Below are 22,737 nucleotides of genomic sequence, written 5' to 3' on the forward strand. Positions count from 1 at the left end.
AACATCACTAAAAAAAAACAAATTATCTGGCGATCTAAGAAGAACAGGGGAGTTCCACCCAGTGTCCTGGCCAATATTTATCCCTCAATCAACATCACAAAAAAACAGATGATCTGGTTATTATCACATTGCTGTGTGTGGGAGCTTGCTGTGCGCAAATTGGCTGCCGCATTTCCCACATTACAACAGTGACGTCACTTCACAAGGTAATTAATTGGCTGTAAATCTCTTTGGCACATCCTGAAGTCGTGAAAGGTGTTATAGAAATGAAAGTTCTTTCTAACTAACTTTTTGGTGTCTGCCATTTTTTTTAAACAAATGCCTAATTGTATTGATGGCTTTTAGTTAATTCTGACTTATCTCCCCCGCAACCTCCAACGCCCTCCCCCCCCCCCCGTGGGTGGAGACAATCAGTGTAATTTGATAATCACCCCCACTGATTTGAAATGAATAGAACAGTTGCTGGATTGAGGGAGAGAAAGAGGGAGAGAGGGAAGGAAAGAGGGGGATTTATATAGCGTCTCTCAAGACCACTGGACGCCCAAAGCGTTTTACAGTCTAATGTAGGAAACACAGCAGCATATCTGTGCACAGCAAGCTCCCACAAACAGCAATGTGATAATGACCAGATAATAGTTTTGTTATGTTGATTGAGGGATAAATATTGGCCAAGATAACTCACCTGATCTTCTTCGAAATAGTGGCCATGGGACCTTTACTGTCCACCTGAGAGACGAGCCTCGATTTAACGTCACATCCGAAAGATGGATGAGATGTTAAATCGAGAATGAGTGATTGAACCAGAGATCATGTCGAACATTTAGGAATAGGTTAAGGAACAGTGGTTGAAAGAAAGGTGAGTAAAGGGATATAGAAACAAGAGCGGGTCCTTGGGATTGGGATACTGTTCCTGTGGAGGGTGAACACTACCAGGAACTGGTTGGGCCGAATGGCCTGGTTCTGTGCTATGTGATTCTACCCAAGGAAAGCATCAGATCTTGATGTGACAACTTACACTCCCTTCTGTCTATGTGGTAGAAAAGAGGAAGTCGAGACAGGTTCAGGCCATGGCTCCCGTACGTGCAACGTGGACCTTTCACACATCAGGCACGACTTGTGTGAGCGTGCACTATTACCCTGAGTGCATGTGCACTATTACCCGAGTGTGTGTGTGCACTATTACCCAAGTGTGAGTGTGCACTATTACCCCAGTGTGTGAGTGTGCACTATGACCCCACTGTGTGTGCATTATTACCCCAGTGTGTGTGTGTGCACTATTACCCCAGTGTGTGAATGTGTGCACTATTACCCCAGTGTGTGAGTGTGTGCACTATTACCCCAGTGTGTGTGTGTGCACTATTACCCAATGTCCCAATGTGTGAGTGTGCACTATTACCCCAGTGTGTGAGTGTGTGCACTATTACCCCAGTGTGTGTGTGTGCACTATTACCCAGTGTGTGAGTGTGCACTATTACCCCAGTGTGTGAGTGTGCACTATTACCCCAGTGTGTGAGTGTGTGCACTATTACCCCAGTGTGTGTGTGTGCGCGCCATTACCCAATGTGTGAGTGTGCACTATTACCCCAGTGTGTGTGTGTGTACTATTACCCAGTGTGTGAGTGTGCATTATTACCCCAGTGTGTGAGTGTGCACTATTACCCCAGTGTGTGAGTATGCACTATTACCCTAGTGTGTGTGTGAGTGTGCATTATTACCCCAGTGTGTGAGTGTGCACTATTACCCCAGTGTGTGCGTGTGCACTATTACCCAAGTGTGAGTGTGCACTATTACCCCAGTGTGTGAGTGTGCACTATGACCCCACTGTGTGTGCATTATTACTCCAGTGTGTGTGTGTGTGCACTATTACCCAGTGTGTGAGTGTGCACTATTACCCCAGTGTGTGAGTGTGCACTATTACCCCAGTGTGTGAGTGTGTGCACTATTACCCCAGTGTGTGTGTGTGCACTATTACCCAATGTGTGAGTGTGCACTATTACCCCAGTGTGTGAGTGTGTGCACTATTATCCCAGTGTGTGTGTGAGCACTATTACCCAGTGTGTGAGTGTGCATTATTACCCCAGTGTGTGAGTGTGCACTACTACCCAGTGTGTGAGTGTGCACCATTACCCCAGTGTGTGTGTGAGTGTGCACTGTTACCCCAGTGTGCGTGTGCACTATTACCCCAGTGTGTGAGTGTGCACTATTACCCTAGTGTGTGTGTGAGTGTGCACTATTACCCCAGTGTGTGAGAGTGCACTATTACCCCAGTGTGTGAGCGTGCACTATTACCCTGTGTGTGTGAGTGTGCACTATTACCCCAGTGTGTGAGTGTGCACTATTGCCCCAGTGTGTGAGTGTGCACTATTACCCCAGTGTGTGTGAGTGTGCACTATTATCCCAGTGTGTGAGTGTTCACTATTACCCCAGTGTGTGAGTGTGCACTATTACCCTGTGTGTGAGTGTGCACTATTACCCCAGTGTGTGAGTGTGCACTATTACCCTGTGTGTGAGTGTGCACTATTACCCCGTGTGTGAGTGTGCACTATTACCCTGTGTGCGTGAGCACTATTACCCCAGTGTGTGAGTGTGTACTATTACCCTGTGTGCGTGAACACTATTACCCCAGTGTGTGAGTGTGCACTATTACCCCAGTGTGTGAGTGTGCACTATTACCACAGTGTGTGTGTGAGCACTATTACCCCAGTGTGTGAGTGTGCACTATTACCCCAGTGTTTGAGTGTGCACTATTACCCCAGTGTGTGAGTGTGCACTATTACCCCAGTGTGTGAGTGTGCACTATTACCCTGTGTGTGAGTGTGCACCATTACTCTGTGTGAGTGTGCACTATTACCTCAGTGTGTGTGTGTGCACTATTATCCCAGAGTGTGAGTGTGCACTATTACCCCAGTGTGTGAGTGTGCACTATTACCCCAGTGTGTGTGCACTATTACCCCAGTGTGTGAGTGTGCACTATTACCCTAGTGTGTGAGTGTGCACTATTACCCCAGTGTGTGAGTATGCACTATTACCCCAGTGTGTGAGTGTGTGCACTATTACCCCAGTGTGTTAGTGTGTGCACTACTACCCCAGTGTGTGAGTGTGTGCACTATTACCCCAGTGTGTGAGTGTGTGCACTATTACCCCAGTGTGTTAGTGTGTGCACTACTACCCCAGTGTGTGAGTGTGTGCACTATTACCCCAGTGTGTGAGTGTGTGTACTATTACTCTACTTATTGACTTTCCTGGGTGCGGGAAGGAGAATTATTAATGCAGGAGCTCTGGGTGAGGTAAAGCATTGTGTAACCCCCGCCAATGTCAGCACGCGCAGTCTAACATTGCAGCTTGCGTTATTCCAGCCTGACCCAACTGCATTCCATGTGTACCATTTTCATGAGCATAGGAAACTCCAAGTTCCACAGAGCATTGCTCATCCCCTATCTATATTTACCCTCATAACCTTCAATCTGTGTGAAGCCAACAGCTTCCACACCATGCTTGTGATTGACATCTAATCTACATTTTCCACGACAGACCTCCCAATGACTCCCTTCTCAAATATTGCAATCATCGCTCGATCTGTGGTCACACTTGAAACGGAACAATGTGCTTCGTGAATCTGCAATAAACGTAGCTCTCGATGCTTTAAAGCACTGGCTCAGCGTCCCAATTATCTCCCAAAGATAAACAACAACTTGCATTTATATAGCACCTTTAACGTAGTAAAAACAGCCCAAGATGTTTCACAGGCTCGTAATCGTAATCGGACAAATATTTGGCACCGAGCCACAAAAGGAGACTTTTGGGCAGGTGACCAAAAGCTAGGGAGGGGCGAGGCCATGGAGGGATTAGAAAACAAGAATGAGAATTTTTTTAAATTGAGGCTTTGTCGGACTGGGAGCTAATGTAGGTCGGCGAGCACAGGGGTGATGGGTGAACAGGACTTGGTGCAAGTTAGGACACGGGGCAGCCGAGTTTTGGATCACCTCTAGTTTACGTAGGGTAGAATGTGGGAGGCCAGCCAGGAGTGCGTTGGAATAGTCAAGTCTAGAGATAACAAAGGCATGGAATAACAATAGAAAAAGGAGTGTATTATTAAGTTAAGTAAAGATCTAACTGAAATGATTCTACTCTTGGATACAATAGCTCCCAGCAATCTGATGGAAAATTGAGCTTCAGTCTGTGTATTGTAATTGTTCCGTGTACTTAGGGGAGTCTTGATCTGATGTCAAACCAGTGTCCTAGCTTAACTAAAGGAGACTACAAAGGTATTAAGTGGACTGGGAAAATAGATTAAAGAATGGGACGGTTGATGAGCAGTAGCAGACATTTAACGAGATATTTCATAACTCATTACAAAAATATACCTCAACGAGAAGGAAAGACTGTAAGAGAAGGGATAACCATCCGTGGATAATTAAGGAAATAAGGGAAAGTATCAAATCGAAAACAAGAGTATACAATGTGGCCAAGACTAGTGGGAGGACAGAGGATTGGGAAACTTTTAAAAGCCAGCAAAGAACGACTAAAAAAATGAGGGAGAGGGAAGATAGATTATGAAAGTGAACTAGCACGAAATATAAAAACAGATAGTAAGAGTTTCTACAGGTACATAAAAAGGAAACGAGTGGCTAAAGTAAATGTTGGTCCCCTAGAGGATGAGACTGGGGACTTAATAATGGGGAACAGGGAAATGGCAGAGACGTTGAACAAATATTTTGTTATCGGTCTTCACGGTAGAAGACATTAAAATCTTCCCAATAGTGGATAATCAAGGGGCTCTAGGGAGCGAGGAACTTAATACAATCACTATCACTAAAGAAGTAGTACTCGGTAAAATAATGGGACTAAAAGCGGACAAGTCCCCTGGACCTGATGGCTTACATCCTCAGGTCTTAAAAGAAGTGGCTGCAGAGATAGTGGATGCATTGGTTGTAATCTACCAAAATTCCCTGGATTCTGGGGCGGTCCCAGTGGATTAGAAAACAGCAAATGTAATGCCGCTATTTAAAAAAGGAGGCAGACAAAAAGCTGGAAACTATAGACCAGTTAGCCTAACATCTGTCGTTGGGAAATTGCTGGAGTCCATTATTAAGGTAGCAGTGGTGGGACATTTGGAGATACTACATTTAATCCCCTCGTCTAAATCATTAATGTACAGTGTAAACAGCTGGGGCCCCAGCACAGAACCTTGCGGTACCCCACTAGTCACTGCCTGCCATTCTGAAAAGTCCCCATTTACTCCTACTCTTTGCTTCCTGTCTGACAACCAGTTCTCAATCCATGTCAGCACACTACCCCCAATCCCATGTGCTTTAACTTTGCACATTAATCTCTTGTGTTTGCATTAAGTACTTACATTAAGTACAGCCAGCCTTTCTAGTACCTGCTCAGCATCCATTTTTATCCCATCCAGTATCTCCTCTACCTCCTCTTTCACTAAGACTTTGGCAGTGTCTTCTTCCTTGGTGAAGACAGATGCAAAGTACTCGTTTAGTACCTCAGCCACACCCTCTGCCTCCATGCGTAGGTCTCCCTTTTGGTCCCTAATCGTTCCCACTCCTCCTCTTACTACCCGTTTACTATTTATATGCCTGTAGAAGACTTTTAGATTCTCTTTTACGTTAACTGCAAGTCTATTCTCATACCCTCTCGGAGAATAGGAGTCTTAAAGGAGGGGAGCGAGGCAGATAGATGGAGAGGTTTAGGGAGGGAGCTTAGAGAACGGCAGCTGAAGCCACGGCCACCAGTGGTGGAGCGATTAAAATCGGGGATGCTCAACAGGTCAGAATTGGAGGAGCGCAGAGATCTCGGAGGGCTGTACCTTCTGTTGCCTAGGACCCAAGCTCTGGACTTCCCTCCCTAAACCTCTCACTTCTCCTTTAAGATGCTCCTTAAAACCTACCTCTTTGACCAAGCTTTTGGTCATCTGCCCTAATTTTGTCTTATAATTAACCTTGATTTACTGATTCTACTATTGTAGAAGCCTTAATATATTTACAATGTAAAGTGAATTTCGCTTTTTTTCTTGCATCTATTTGTATACGATTTTGGAGGACAGAGTATGTGAGAGAGGATAGATGAGAGGCTGCCGCTTCAGACCAGAGCGATTGACTTCTTTTTACCCTTCGTTCTCCTGTTTCTTTTTCTCTCTTTCCCTCCCTGGTCAATATCTAGTGTCGATATGCCACCTCTCATCTATCCTCTCTCACATACTCTGTCCTCCAAAATCCCTACGCCAACACTTCATTACTCTACAACCTTCCTACCTCTTGTGCCGCCGTCCCAGGCTTGACTCCCTTTTAGACAAGCTTGCAGCTTCCGTCGGTGCCTCTCTTGGCATTCTCCGAAGGGCTCAGCGTGGCACTTGTCGCTGTCTCCTCACAAGCAGCAACCCCAACTGTCCCATTCTAATCGCTCACCCATCTCACCGCCCAGCTTGCCCAGGAAGGGCTTACCTTGCAAATCTCCTCCGCGTTCAACTCAGCCCTCCAAACAATGACCATGTGTATGCCGAAAGTATCAGCCATCACGGATGATCTCAAAATACCCTTACGAAATGTCCGTTCACTTTCAAACAAGGCCCTTGCCACCCATGACCGTATCGTGGATGAATGCATTGACATCATGGCACGAACGGAAACTTGGTTGAGGGATAATGATACACTTCCTTTAATCGAAGCCTCCCCTCCCGGCTATACCTTTCACCACTTGCCCTGCCCAGACTATCGTGGGGGTATAGCTATCACTAAATCGTGCCTTAATCTGTCCCCCTACTTCTCCAGCACTTGCCCATCTTTTGAAAATCTCTCCTTATTCCATCCCTCTCACTCAAAATTCTCGTTCTCTACCGTCCACCCAAACAGGATAAAAACGTTATCACGGATATATCCTCACTGCTTTCCTCCCTCAGCCTTTGCACCGAGTGACTTCTCATCCTCGGTGGCTTCAACCTCCATCTCAACTCTTCTTGCTCGCTCTCCTCTGAGTTCACTACCCTCCTGTCCTCCCCCTGCATGTAAATACCTCAACTCATATTCACGGCCACCCCCATGACCTTGCAATTCTCATGGCCCCGCTATTCCAACAAGCTTTTGGTCATCTGCCTTAATTTCTTCTTCTGTGGCTTGGTGTCAAGTTTAGCTGTTTTATCTTGTAACACTGTTGTGAAGCACTTTGGGACGGTTCACTACGTTAAAGACGCTATATAAATAAAAGTTATTATTATGCGGCTCGGTGTCAAATCTTTTGTCTTATAACACTTCATTGAAGTGCCTTGGGACATTTTACTACTTTAAAGGCGCTATATAAATACAAGTTGGCCGGCAGTGACCTGCGGAATTAATGTGGATCACTCCTGCTGCTCTTGGCTCCACTGACAGGAGGGTCGGTAACCAGAGGTTATGGATTTAAGGTCAGTGGTTCAAGAACCAGAGGGAAGAAGAGGAGAATTTTATTTTCCATGGCTTGTTATTATGATCTGAAATTCGCTGATTAAAAGGGCTGTGGAAGAGAGAAAAAAAAAAGAAAGACTTGGATTTATATAGTGCCTTTCACAACCACAAAGTGTTTTAAAGCCAATGAAGTACCTTTGGAGTGTAGTCACTGTTGTAATGTGGGAAACACAGCAGCCAATTTGCGTACAGCAAGCTCCCACAAACAGCAATGTGATCATGACTAGATAGACTGTTTTTATTATGTTGATCGAGGGATACCTCTCCTGCTCTTTGAAATAGTGCCATGAGATCTTTTATGTCCACCTGAGAGCGTAGACGGGGCCTTGGTTCAACATCTCATCCAAAAGATAACACCTCCGACAGTGGAGCACTCCCTTCGTACTGCCCCTCCAACAATGCAGTGCTTCCTCAGTACTGCCCCTCCGACAGAGCAAGACTGCCTCTGTATTGCACTGGAGTGTCAGCCTAGATTCATGTGCTCAAGTCCCTGAAGTGGGACTTTGAACCCATAACCTTCTGACTCAGAGGCGAGAGTGCTACCCACTGAGCCACAGCTGGCACTTTGACCCCAGCTGACACAGAGATTGAATAGTAACTTTCAAAACGGAATTGGATAAATAATTGAAGGGGAGAGAATTTGTAGGGCTGGAGGAGATTAGAGAGATAGGGAGGGGCGAGGCCATAGAGGGATTTGTACACAAGGATGAGAGTTTTGAAAGACATGATAAAATGCTGCATAAATACAATGTACGGTTTTCCTGATCTCCCACCTGTAATGCGACGTAAATCCTGAAGAAACTAACAGAAGGAGGTCGATACACAAGATTAATGCACGCTGCCCCCGACGCTTTTCAGAAAACATCTAACAAGCATATCTCGCGCTACAGGTTTCCAAGTTAAAAGATAACAGTCTTTTTCAGTTCCTACATTGAACACTATTCCTGTTGAATTTAGATTCCGATTGCACTCTTGGAAGTGTTTATGGGAATATAGGAATTACTAGACAAAGAAAAGTCCAGGGACCATCTCGTTCACCTTCTACCAAGCTACATGATTCAATGATAATAGAGTTGTTGATTAATCATAGGAATCAATCTCTATCAATGAGTCTACATCATCATAGGCAGTCACTCGGAATCAAGGAAGATTTGCTTCCACTCTATAAAAATAAGTCCTTAGGTGGCTGAACAGTCCAATACGAGAACCACAGACTGTCACAGGTGGGACAGATAGTTATTGAGGGAAGGAGTGGGTGGGACTGGTTTGCTGCATGCTCTTTCCGCTGCCTGCGCTTGGATTCTGCATGCTCTCGGTGATGAGCCGCGAGGTGCTCAGTGCCCTCCCGGATGCACTTCCTCCACTTAGGGCGGTCTTTGGCCAGGGACTCCCAGGTGTCAGTGGGGATGTTGCACTTTATCAGGGAGACTTTGAGGTTGTCCTTGTAATGTTTCCTCTGCCTACCTTTGGCTCGTTTGCCATGAAGGAGTTCCGAGTAGAGTGCTTACTTTGGGAGTCTTGTGTCAGGCATGCGAACAGTGTGGCCCGCCCAGCGGAGCTGATCAACTGTGGTCAGTGCTTCAATGCTGGGGATGTTGGCCTGGTTGAGGACGCTAGCATTGGTGTGTCTGTCCTACCAAGGGACTTGCAGGATCTTGCGGAGACATCGTTGGTGCTATTTCTCCAGCGACTTGAGGTGTCTATTGTACATGGTCCATGTCTCTGAGCCTTACAGGAGGGCGGGTATTACTACAGCCCTGTAGACCATGAGCTTGGTGGCAGATTTGAGGGCCTGATCTTCAAACACTCTTTTCCTCAGGCGACCGAAGGCTGCACTCGTGCACTGGAGGCGGTGTTGAATCTTGTCGACAACATACCTGACGATTCACTAGATTGATTCCTGGGTTGAGAGGGTTGTCCTCTGAGGAGAGATTGAGCCTATATTCTCTGGTGTTTAGAAAAATGAGAGGTGATCTCATTGAAACATACAAGATTCTGAGAGGCTTGACAGGGTCGATGTTGGCTGGGGTATCTAGAACTAGGGGGGCATAGTCTCAGGATAAGGGGTTAGCCATTTCAGACTGAGATGAGGAGGAATTTCTTCACTCAGAGGGTTGTGAATCTTTTGGAATTCTCTGCCCCAGAGGGCTGTGGATGCTGAGTCGTTGAATATATTTAAGGCTGTGATCGATAGATATTTGGATTCTCGGGGAAATCAAGGGATATGGGGATCGGCCGGGAAGGTGGAGTTGATGTAGAAGATCAGCCATGATCTTATTAAATGGCAGAGCAGGCTCGAGGGCCGTATGGCTGACTCCTATTTCTAATGCAATGAAAACCCCAGTGATGGAGAACCTTCGGAACGAGAGGTCCAAAGTTACCTATTGATACCGAGCTCGCTATACTCACCACGTCATGTCTCCAATTACTCCTACAATTTATCCCAAAATGGAGTTTAACTTTGAAATGAAGAAATTAGATCAAAGACTCTAAACTCCCTACTTACATAAGAACTGAAGAAATAGGAGCAGGAGTCGGCCATTTGGCCCCTCGACCCTGCTTCGCCATTCAGTAAGATCATGGCTGATCTGATCATGGACTCAGCTCCACTTCCCTGCCCACTCCTCATAACCCTTTATTCCCTTATCTCCACCTTAAATATATTCAATGACCCAGCCTCCACAGCTCTCTAGGGCAGAGAATTCCACAGATTTACAACCCTCTGAGAGAAGAAATTTCTCCTCATCTCAGTTTTAAATGGGCGGCCCCTTATTCTGAGACCAGTGGCTCAATTTTCCCCAGTATTTGCACCGTTTTCCTTAGAACAGGTTGCTTTTTCTGCACTAACTTAAAAATCCCCAGTTTCCTCAATCAATTTGCACCAGTGTAACTCAGTTAGTTACAAATTTTTTCAGTCATTGTTTTTTTTCAGCCAAAGGGGGCGTAACCAGCCACCTACGCCACTTCTGGCCATTGAGGCAAGTTTAGCCGGCTGAGAGTTACTCCACTTCTGATTAGGCCGACGTATGTGGCCTGTCCTGAAAAACCTTCCCTAGAGTTAAGGAAATCGGCGCAGGTAAGGAAAGCGGAGCAGCAGATGCCCGGACACACTGAAAGAATTGAAAAACACAGAGCAGCAACTTACCTCCAACCCCGTCCGAAGGCTGTCCGGTCCCATTCACTGTCCCTGGTTCAAACACACAGTCCGGTCCCATTCACTGTCCCTGGTCCCCACACACACACAGAGGCAGAGAGACAGAGAAACAGAAAGAGAGAGAGAGAGAGAGAGAGAGAAAGAGAGCCGAACCAGCGACCGAGAATGGACCGCACAGCCTTCGAGTGGATTGGAGGTAAGTTGGTGCTATATGTTTTTCAATTTTTTTAAATAGGGGTGTTACATTTGCGGTTTTCCAATCCACTGGGACCACCCCAGAATCCAGGAAATTTTGGTAGATTACAATCAATGCATCCACTATCTCTGCAGCCACTTCTTTTAAGACCCTAGGATGTAAGCCATCAGGTCCAGAGGACTTGTCCTCCCTTAGTCCTATTATTTTACCAAGTACTACTTCATTAGTGATAGTGATTGTATTAAATTCCTCCCTCCCTATAGCCCCTTGATTATCCACTATTGGGATGTTTTTAGTGTCTTCTACCATGAAGACCGATACAAAATATTTGTTCAACATCTCTGCCATTTCCCTGTTCCCCATTATTAATTCCCCAGTCTCATCCTCCAGGGGACCAACATTTAGCCACTCTTTTCCTTTTTATGTACTTGTAGAAACTCTTACGATCTGTTTTTTTAAATTTTGTGCTACTTTACTTTCATAATCTATCTTCCCTCTCTATCATTTTTTTTGACATTCTTTGCTGGCTTTTAAAAATGTCCCAATCCTCTGTCCTCCCACTAATCTTGGCCACTTTGTATGTACATTGTAACACTCCAGCTGAAGTGAACATTCAGAACATGAACATGAAAGCCCAAGGGCCTGGATATGGTAGATCCCATCGCACATAACTGCCAAGCCCCGTGAATCCCGCCCGAGAACTTAGAAGGAAGGTCACCTTCGACTAATATCTGTTAATAGCTGGAAGGGAGACCAGTGCTGTCAGCTGCTGTCTACCAACAGGACGTCTGTCGTTCTGAAGGGACCCTGTCAACAGCTGGATACCGGCCAAGATATCAATGGATGCAGGAGGAACGGCTCAGCCAGCTTGGGAGGCAGACTACACATCGACACGGGGACCAGTAAAGTTGGGCTCAGCACCATATCTGGAATCATTTCTGTTCTCGGGGGACGGAAAAGAGAACAAAAACATTTGACGTGGTCTCTCCTCTCTCACTGTCTATCTCTCACTATCTATCTATCTTCCGTATTGTTGAAGGTCAGCAATGATAGAAAGCAAGAACTTGCATTTCTATAACGCCTTTCACAACCTCAGGACACCCCAAACCGCTTCGTAGAAACATAGAAACATAGAAAATAGGTGCAGGAGCAGGCCATTCGGTCCTTTGAGCCTGCACCACCATTCAATATGATCATGGCTGATCATGTAACTTCAGTACCCCATTCCTGCTTTCTCTCCATACCCCCTGATCCCTTTAGCCGTAAGTATACTCCCTTTTGAATATATCTAACGAACTGGCCTCAACAACTTTCTGGTAGAGAATTCCACAGGTTCACAATTCTCTGAGTGAAGAAGTTTCTCCTCATCTCGATCCCAAATGGCTTACCCCTTATCCTTAGACTGTGACAGCCAGTGAGATACTTTTGAAGTGTAGTCACTGTTGTAACATAGAAAAAACACGACAGCCAATATGCCGACAGCAAGCTCCCACAAACAGCAATGCCATAAATGAACAGATAATCTGTTATTTTTGGCAAGTGATGGGGTTGAGGGATAAATATTGACCAGGTCACCGGGGAGCTCTTCTGCGAAATAGTGCCATGGGATCTTTTGGAATGAATCCACCGAGTTGGAATGACACACATGCCGAGCAGTGCCAACATTCACCCCCCCCGAATCGATGACATTACAACAGGTTTCAGACATTATTAATTCGCAGATGCTGCCCTTGTAATCCTGCAAGATGGCATTGAATAATCTTGGGAAATGAATTCAGAGGCTGGAACTGCAGTTTCAAGTTACACACCACACCTTTTGAATTCTCAACCTTTTACAATTGGAATTGGGAATCTATTATGTAGAATGTACAGCACAGAAACAGGCCATTCAGCCCAACCGGTCCATGCCGGTGTTTATGCTCCACACGAGCCTCCTCCCACCCCTCTTCATCTCACCCCATCAACATATCCTTCTATTCCTTTCTCCCTCGTGTGTTTATCCAGCTTCCCCTTAAATGGATCAATACTATTCGCCTCAACCACTCTAAGGTAGAACGAAAGAATTGCATTTGTATAGCTCCTTTCATGACCACCAAACATGTCAAAGCGCTTTACAGCCAATGACATACTTTTTGAAGTGTCGTCACTGTTGTAATATAAGATCTTGGTTGAGGAATTGATATTGGCTGGGACACAAGAACAGTAGAAATAGGAGACCCCAGGGAGCCTATCCCTGCTCTTCTTTGAAAATAGTGCCATGGGATCTTTTACATCCACCAGAGAGGGCAGACGGGGCCTCGTTTTAACGTCTCATCTGAAGGACATAGAAACATAGAATATAGGTTCAGGAGTAGGCCATTCGGCCCTTCGAGCCTGCACCACCATTCAATATGATCATGGCTGATCATGCAACTTCAGTACCCCATTCCTGCTTTCTCTCCATACCCCTTGATCCCTTTAGCCGTAAGGACCACATCTAACTCCCTTTTGACGGTACCTCCGACAGTGCAGCACTCCCTCAGCACTACCCTGAAGAGTCAGCCTGCATTAGGTGCTGAAGCCACTAAAGTGGGACCTGAACCCACGACCTCCTGATTCAAGAGGCGCAAGTGCTGTCCACTGAGCCACAGCTGACACCCAACGGGGGCGGTGAGAGAAAGCCAGTGTAAGAAGTCACGGAGGGAGATTCACTCCCTCGCTTTACGGTGCAGTGGCGCTGCATGTTCAGACCGTGTCCTTGATCTGGAGGGATTGTGGGTTGGGAATCATAGGATTACAGCCTGCAGCACAAAGCCTGTCCTAGTTTTTCACTCGCCCTGAGACGCTGTCAGCGGGTAAGGACATACTGACAGGTGGCAGCCGCTTGAGGCTCTCTGGTCGCACTACTCAAGGCAGGGTGTTGACACGCCACACAGGGCACGAAACCCAATCCCAATCACTCGACTAAAATTGGATTCACAAAAAAGTGCTCCTAAATCCGAAACATTTTCATATTTATAACGGTGAGAAGCCTCAACACTCTCGGCCAGGGAGGGAGGCTTTGCACAGCTGTGTCCTCTCCCTGCCTTTAAAAGAATGTGTATGTGAGGGGGAGGGGGGAAAATACAGTGCATTTATATAGCGCCTTTTATGAACTTAAGACATCTCAAAGCACTTTACAGTCAATTAATTACCTCTGAAATACAGTCACTGTTGTAATGTAGGAAACACAGCAGCCAATTTGCGCACAGCAAAATCCAACAAACAGCAATGAAATTAATAGCCTAATGATCTGTTTTACTGATGTTGGTTGAGCAATAGATATTGGCCAGGACACCAGGGAGAAATCACCTGCTCTTCTTCAATATAATGGCCGTTAGATCTTTTGCATCCACTCGAGAGGGCAGACGGAGCCTCGGTTTAACGCCTCAACCGAAAGACGGTCCCTCCGACAGTGCAGCGCCCCCTCAGCACTGCCCCTCCGACAGTGCGGCATTCCCTCAGTACCGCCCCTCCGACAGTGCGGCGCTCCCTCAGTACCGCCCCTCCAACAGTGCGGCGCTCCCTCAGTACTGCCCCTCCGACAGTGCGGCGCTCCCTCAGTACCGCCCCTCCGACAGTGCGGCGTTCCCTCAGTACCGCCCCTCTGACAGTGCGGCGCTCCCTCAGTACCGCCCCTCTGACAGTGCGGCGCTCCCTCATTACTGCCCCTCCGACAGTGCGGCGCTCCCTCAGTACTTATCCCAATATTTCTGACTCAGAGGTGAGATTGCTGTCACTGAGCCACGAAGCTTTTACAGCCACCTTCAATACTGATGCTCTCAGACGGATTGCAATCACATCAGGACAAGGTTGAGAAAGTGGGGCAAGGGGGGGGGGGGGTGGGGGGAATGGCGAGGGAAGTAATAAAGTAGAAAAGGGAGCAGCAGAGGAAGACATGGATTCAATTCGACAAAGAGCCGCGCTCCTGATATGCCCTCCGCCACTTCCCTGTGTTAGTGCCTGAACTGTTCATCTGTTTCCTCGTCTATCCCAATTCGTGTCTTAATTTACTGGGGACCCACAGATTCACGCTGGAATCAGCAGAACTATTTCTGGGCGGTTTCTGGAGATCTCTGGTGGGGTTTTGGTGGAGACATCTCTCGCGTTTTCGCCTCAGTGGATTTTGCCGAGATGTCAGGATTTTTCAGGGATCTCAATTTGGGCTTTTTTTTTTTGCTGTGATTTTTCCAGAAACAGAACAGACTGAGCCGGGGATGGAGTGCGAGGGACAAGGGGAGGGCAGGAGCTGCAGGTTGGGAATAATGCGGATTGTAAAGGATCTCCCAGTGCTGCAAGGCTCAGCGGAGCAAGTGCTGGTTCCTTTGGTCGGAGGTCCTAACTGTTTAAAAAACCAGGCATACAGTACTTAGCAGGAGAGGATGAGCCTGGAGATTGTGACAGGGAGACAGTAGGTTACTACAGTACACATCTCAGCCAAGCGCAGGACACAACTGATACCAGAAGAAAAACATGTACTTTTAGTCAGAAAAGTCAGCGTTTGAACTCATGAACTTTAAAGGAAAAATTAAACCCACGTGCATGGATATCTGCGTAAGGACTGAAATTTATATTTTGATAAACTGTTAACAGGTTATTTTATAGTTCCCTTCCCCCTCTGGAAGTGTAAAATGAACATTCCAGCGAGTTTTATTAGAATTGTTTTTTTTTTAATTTTATTGCTTACAGTTTTCAAGTGATATAAATGTATTAGTTGTGACCATGACTCGGAATAAAAAACTTTCCATTTAATTAAAAAAAAGACGGGTTAATATTCCAGATGGGTAATGCAGGATGGCTCAAAGTCTCTCGCACTCTCTCCTAGTGTCAGATCTCCTGTCTCTCGCACTCTCTCCTAGTGTCAGATCTCCTGTCTCTCGCACTCTCTCCTAGTGTCAGATCTCCTGTCTCAAATACAAAAGCAAAATACAGCGGATACTGGAATCTGAAACAAAGATGCTGGAAATCGCAGCGGGTCAGGTAGCATCTGTGGAGAGTCTGTAGGGTCACCGACTTCAAACTCGGTTTCTCTCCACAGATGGTGCAGGAGCTATTGAGATTTCCAGCTTTTTCTGATTTGATTTCAATCTCTCGCACTCTCTCCCAGTCTCAATCTCCTGTCTCTCACACTCTCTCCCAGTCTCAATTTCCTGTCAGTTGCACTCTCCCAGTCTCACTCTCCTGTCAGTTGCACTCTCCCAGTCTCAATCTCCTGTCTCTCACACTCTCTCCCAGTCTCAATCTCCTGTCTCTCACACTCTCCCAGTCTCAATCTCCTGTCTCTCGCACTCTCTCCCAGTCTCAAATTTTGGGTCGAAGATCTGATTAAGATGAACCTGTTCTTACTCCAAATACCGGGTTGGGGGTTCTGTTTCTGTATTTCCAACATTTATCACCCACCGGATCACCAAGTCAGACATTTGCACATTACTTTGGGGCTAAAATTCCTTGCTTCAGTTAGAGGGCGAAACTTTAAAAAAAACTCAGTCCACGAAGCGATGCATTTTAGTCGCAAGCTTGAAGTCACTAGGACACCCCTCACACCCCAAGTACTTGCCCCTTTCATCACACCAGTTACTTGCTCGAGCTCAACTTACCTGCTTTTTTAGCTGGTTCTGGCATGGCGTAAATTTCCCGCAGTTTCTGCTCCCGAAAACTTGCACTAAAACGACCCCCAACTTTCAAAACATGCCCGGCTGCAGAACAGTGCAAAGGCTGAGATCAAAGACAATGCCCGTATCCTTTTTATATGGTGCGGTTCCCATTGACCGCCTCTCCTGTCTCCACACCTCACCGCCGCTAGCACCGCCCCCCTCGCAACATTGGTCACACTGCCCTGATTCAGTCCCCAGGGAGTTTCCACACAGGAGGAGCGATTTAATCAGAGAAATCGTGTTTTGCTGCAGAGAGAGACACACAATTCAATTCACTGAACTCCAGATGGAATATAGTTCACCAGCTCCCTGTAACTGGGACTAAGATTAACTTTTTAATATTTTTGTTCTTAAATTAAATTTAAATGTTTAAAAAAAATGGTTTCCTGTACAACTTCTGAATTTTCACAAAAGATTAAAAGTCGTCAGTATTTCTGGTAAATTTTACTTATAAAAACAAATCAGAATTGTTTTTTTCTCTTTGCTGTTTTTCTAATTTAAATCTTAAAATCAAGTTTTTCAAATGTGTGTTTGGTGAAATTAACTCGATGCAAACAGCACTGAAACTTTCTTGGAGTTGGTTAAATAAACCCCGGAGTTATTTGCAGTGTCGATGTTCAAAGTGCTCTCCAGATCGTCCAAATCTCCTTTAGTTAAATACTGCAGGGGGGGGAGGGGTGTTTTTAAAAAATTAAATCATAAATGTGGCCGCCTCCGGCACACCAGGTGTGGCTGCTGGATACTGGGAGACAGCCACCCGCTGTTCAGAATCATCGCCAATCGATCCGGCTCCGTCAATTCACCAGAAACCCAGGAGATGTGATGAACTAGAAAACGGAAGGTCAATAGCACACACACACACACACACAACCCACATACAGAGTCTCACTCACACATATACACCCTCATGGGGGTGTATATGTGTGAGTGAGACTGTGTATGTGGGGTGTGTGTGTTATATACACCCCCCCCCCCACACACACACACATAGCATACACGCACACTTTCTCACACACACATTCTCACACACACAGACAGAAACGCGCAACTTATATATATAGCGCATTTAACGCAGTAAAACATCCCTAGGTGTATTATAAAACAAAAATTTGGCACACATACACAGACATGTACACACTCAGACATATACAGACAGACACATACATAGACAGACAGGCATACACACAGATACTATACACATATATACAAATTCTCACACTCACACATATATATACAGACATATACACACTCACATATAAATGTCCACACACACAGACACACACCCGTTCAGTCAGTTGCATTAATACTGGGCTTTGTTTTGAAGAATTGTTGCCTTTATAGGAAAACCATGCAGCTGAAGTCCAAATATAAACCCGCCAGGCTGCAGTTCCCAACAGTTAGTTCTGGGTCCCACCCTGAACAATAGCATCCCCGGTCACCCACTGAACTGGCAGCGACTTGACAGGGCGCTTGTTTTTAGACACAGAGCGTAACCGCTCAGGATCTCGCATTATTTTTAGCAATCAGGGTTAAAGAATCACACTTCTCTCTCTCTCTCTCTCGCTCTCCCTCCCTCCGCCAGAGATGTTTTGGAAAAGCAATTGGATTAACATCTGAGAGAAAGCCCGAGCTAATGTTAGGGTGAACGGAAAATGAATTGCAGAGGCTGTGAGTCTGGAATGAAGATCGCCAAATGCTGGGCATACACGACAGCTCCAACAGCATCTCTGAAGGAACGATCAGGCGAATGGCAATTTAAGGTTCCCAACTTTTGTTGGACCTATTCCTGGAGGTCCTATCGCATGACCTGCTGCCTCCCACCTCCCCACTCGGGCAAGCAGCCTTTACTTGTCCCAATCTTCCATATTTTTTAATAACTAATAAATAAAATATTCAAAATCAATGGAAATAAAACACTATTATTGACCCTATGATTTTTTTTTTCCTGGGTGTTGTTCGAAGCAGTGTCTGGGAGAGTCATTTTTAATCCCTGGAGACTCGCGGGCATTCTCGGAGTGTTCAATTCCTATCCTTCCATGGCCTCGCCCCTCCCTAACTCTGTAATCTCCTCCAGCCCCACAACCCCCCCCCCCCCGAGATGTCTGCGCCCCTCTAATTCTGACGTCCTGAGCATCCCTGATTATAATCGCTCCACCATCGGTGGCTGTGCCTTCTGTTGCCTGGGCCCCAAGCTCTGGGACTCCCTGCCTAAACCCCTCCGCCTCTCTATCTCTCTCTCCTCCTTTAAAACCTACCCCTATGACCAAGCTTTTGGTCACCTGTCCTAATTCTCCTTATGTGGCTCGGTGTCAAATTTTATTTTATCACCTGTGAAGCGCCTTGGAACGTTTTACCACATTAAAGGTGCTATATAAATACAAGTTGTTGTTGGATTCCAATGTTTTTTATTTTATTTTTATTAGAGTTCCAATATTGACAAATTCTTACTTAATCTCAATTGTGTGTTTCCAAGATTGAGAACAGCAGGCTGCCCCAGAAGCTAAGGAACATCAGAGGGAACCGAGAGCAGGAATGTGCTCATTTCTGCAATAACGAGAGCTCAAAGAGAAAGAGAGTAAGAACTTGCATTTAAATAGCATCTTTCACAACCTCAGGATGTCCCAAAGCGCTTTACGACCAATGGAGTACATTTGAAGTGTAGTCACTGTTGCAATGTCCATCTGAGAGTCTAATTAAGTCTAATTCTATTAGTAGGTTAACCCAGTCTGCCCCCATATTTATCAAAGGATGACTTATTCTAGTACATTTTCCGTGACATTGCCACAGTAATATTTTCATATATACAAGTTGGTGACTGAGTTGGGAGATTTCAGCCACTCACTCCATAGAGTTGACCATTCCTCAGAGGCCTCAGCTACATTGTGCAACGATTTACCAGAATGATATCGGGGATGCTCTTATAGAGGTATATAAGCTGGTATAAAAAGTACGGTAGTGTAGTGGATATGTTACTGGCCAAGGATAAATGTCAGCTTTGGCTCAGTTTGTAGCACCCTCACCTCTGAGTCAGAAGGTTTTGGGTTCAAGTCCCACGCCAGAGTCTTGAGTGCAAAAATCTAGGCTGATGCTCCCAGAGCAGTGCTAAGGGAATGATGCACTGTTGGAAGTGCCGTCTTTCCAACATCACTAAAACAGATTATTTTCTCATTATCTCACTGCTGTTTGTGGGAGCTTGCTGTGCACAAATTGGCTTCTGCATTTCCCACATTACAACAGTGACTACACTTCAAAAGTACTTAATTGGCTGTAAAGTGCTTTGGGACGTCCAGTGGTCATGAAAGGCGCTATTTAAGTGCGTCTTTTTTTAAGTAATCTAGAGTGCTGTGACTTCTAATTCCGACCACGTTTGAGATTTTGAATTGCAGAAATAAAAAGCAGACCTCAGTAAAAGTGCCCATGAAGTTGTCGGATTGTCATAAAAACCCAACTGGTTCTTTTATGGGGTAAAAACTTGGCACCCTTGCTTGGTCTTTGTCTATATGTGACTTCAGCCCCACACCAACCTGATTGACTCTTACCTGCCTTCCGAAGTGGTCTAGTGAGACACGAGTTTGTGTCAAAATCGTCACTCAATGGTTTACCAGGAAGGAGGCCCATCACCACCTTCTCAGGGCAACCAGGGATGGACAATAAATGGCACTTTTAGGACTGGTATCAAAAATGTCTTCTTTACACAGAGACTGATCAACATGGGATGAGGGACTTCAGTTGTGTAGACAGACTGGAGAAACTGGCATTGTTCTCCTTAGAGCAGAGAAGGCTAAGGGAAGGTTAAGGGGAGATTTAACGGATGTGTTAAAAATTATAAAGGGTTGTTGATCGAGTAAATAAGAAGAAACTGTTTCCAGTGGCAGGAAGGTCGGTAACCAGAGGACACAGATTGAAGGTAATTGGCAAAGGAGCCAGAGGGGGAGGTGAGGAGACATTTTTTTATGCAGCGAGTTAGAAACATAGAAACATAGAAAGTAGGTGCAGGAACAGGCCATTCGGCCCTTCGAGCCTGCACCACCATTCAATATCATGCAACTTCAGTACCACATTCCTGCTTTTTCTCCATACCCATTGATCCCTTTAGCCGTAAGGGCCACATCTAACTCCCTTTTGAATATGTCCAACAAACTGAACTCAACAACTTTCTGTGGTAGAAATTCCACAGGTTCACCACTTTCTGGGTGAAAAAGTTTCTCCTCATCTCGGTCCTAAATGGCTTACCCCTTATCCTTAGACTGTGACCCCTGGTTCCCCAACATCGGGAACATTCTTCCTGCATCTAACCTGTCCAGTCCCGTCATAATTTTATATGTTTCTATGAGATCCCCTCTCATTCTTCTAAATTCCAGTGAGTATAAGCCTAGCCGATCCAGTCTTTCTTCATATGTCAGTCCTGCCATCTGGGGAATCAGTCTGGTGAACCTTCGCTGCACTCCCTCAATAGCAAGCACGTCCTTCCTCAGATTAGGAGACCAAAATTACACACAATACTCAAGGTGTGGTCTCACCAAGGCCCTGTAGAACTGCTGTAAGACCTCCCTGCTCCTATACTCAAATCCTCTCGCTATGACGGCCACCATGCCATTTGCTTTCTTTACTGCCTGCTGTGCCTGCATGCCTACCTTCAGTGACTGATGTACCATGACACCCAGGTCTCGTTGCATCTCCCCTTTTACTAATCTGTCACCATTCAGATAATAATCTGCCTTCCTGTTTTTGCCACCAAAGTGGATAACCTCACATTTATCCACATTATACTGCATCTGCCATGCATTTGCCCACTCACCTAACCTGTCCAATTCACCCTGCAGCCTCTTAGCGTCCTCCTCACAGCTCACACTGCCACCCAGCTTAGTGTCATCTGCAAACTAGGAGATATTACATTCAATTCCTTCATCTAAATCATTAATGTATATTGTAAATAGCTGGGGTCCCAACACTGAGCCCTGCGGTACCCCACTAGTCACTGCCTGCCATTCTGAAAAGGACCTGTTTATTCCCACTCTTTGCTTCCTGTCTGCCAACCAGTTCTCTATCTAAGTCAATACATTACCCCCAATACCATGTGCCTTAATTTTGCACACCACTCTCTTGTATGGGACCTTGTCAAAAGCCTTTTGAAAGTCCAAATACACCACATCCACTGGTTCTCCCTTATCCCCACATCATAGGCAGTCCCTCAGAATTGAGGAAGACTTGCTTCCACTCCTGAAGTGAGTTCTTTGGTGGCTGAACTGTCCAATATGAGAGCCACAGACTCTGTCACAGGTGGGACAGATAGTCGTTGAGAGAAGGGGGTGGGTGGGACTGGTTCACCGCACGCTCTTTCCTCTGTCTGCGCTTGATTTCTGCATGCTCTCGGCATTGAGACTCGAGGTGCTCAGCGCTCTCTCAGATGCACTTCCTCCACTTAGGGCGGTCTTGGGTCAGGGACTCCCAGGTGTCAGTGGGGATGTTGCATTTTATCAGGGAGGCTTTGAGGGTGTCCTTGTAGCGTTTCCGCTGCCCACCTTTGGCTCGTTTGCCATGAAGGAGCTCTGAGTAGAGCGCTTGCTTTGGGAATCTCGTGTCTGGCATGCGAACTATGTGACCTGCCCAGTGGAGTCGAGTGTGGTCAGTGCTTCAATGCTGGGGATGTTAGCCTGAGTGAGGACGCTGATGTTGGTGCGCCTGTCCTCCCAGGGGATTTGTAGGATCTTGCGGAGACATCTTTGGTGATATTTCTCCAGAAACTTGAGGTGTCTACTGTACATGGTCCATGTCTCTGAGCCATACAGGAGGGCAGTTATTACTACAGCCCTGTAGACCATGAGCTTGGTGGCAGTTTGGAGGTCCTGGTCTTCAAACACTCTTTTACTCAGGCGACCGAAGGCTGCACTGGCGCATTGGAGGCGGTGTTGGATCTCGTCATCAATGCCTGCTCTTGGCCTGCCTGGTCCAAACACACCACATCCACTGGTTCTCCCTTATCTACTCTACTAGTTACATCCTCAAAAACCTCTATAAGATTTGTCAAGCATGATTTCCCTTTCATAAATCCATGCTGACTTGGACCAATCCTGTCACTGCTTTCCAAATGCGCTGCTATTACATATTTAATAATTGATTCCAGCATTTTCCCACCACCGATGTCAGACTAACTGGTCTATAATTCTTCGTTTTCTCTCTCCCTCCTATTTTAAAAAGTGGGGTTACATTAGCTACTCTCCAGTCCATAAGTACTGATCCAGAGTCCATGGAATTTTGGAAAAT

At 46.0% G+C, this 22,737-nt stretch overlaps 1 protein-coding gene across 11 annotated transcripts in view; it reads right to left on the bottom strand.

Annotated features, from left to right (window-relative positions):
- The window catches only part of mybpc1 (myosin binding protein C1), a 153,998-nt gene extending 137,419 nt beyond the window's left edge, over window positions 1-16,579 (bottom strand). For 9 of the 11 annotated variants that reach the window (XM_070900135.1, XM_070900136.1, XM_070900132.1 and 6 more), the window contains exon 1: window positions 16,417-16,577. In XM_070900135.1, the coding sequence (XP_070756236.1) occupies window positions 16,417-16,441 (25 nt within the window). In that variant the 5' untranslated portion in view covers window positions 16,442-16,577. Of the gene's footprint in view, window positions 1-16,416 lie in introns of all 11 variants that reach the window. The other 2 variants (XM_070900138.1, XM_070900141.1) reach the window with 2 other exon arrangements.
- Window positions 16,580-22,737: the final 6,158 nt, after the last annotated feature.

This window comes from Pristiophorus japonicus, chromosome 15 (genome assembly GCF_044704955.1).
Source record: "Pristiophorus japonicus isolate sPriJap1 chromosome 15, sPriJap1.hap1, whole genome shotgun sequence".
NCBI classification, from domain to species: domain Eukaryota; kingdom Metazoa; phylum Chordata; class Chondrichthyes; family Pristiophoridae; genus Pristiophorus; species Pristiophorus japonicus.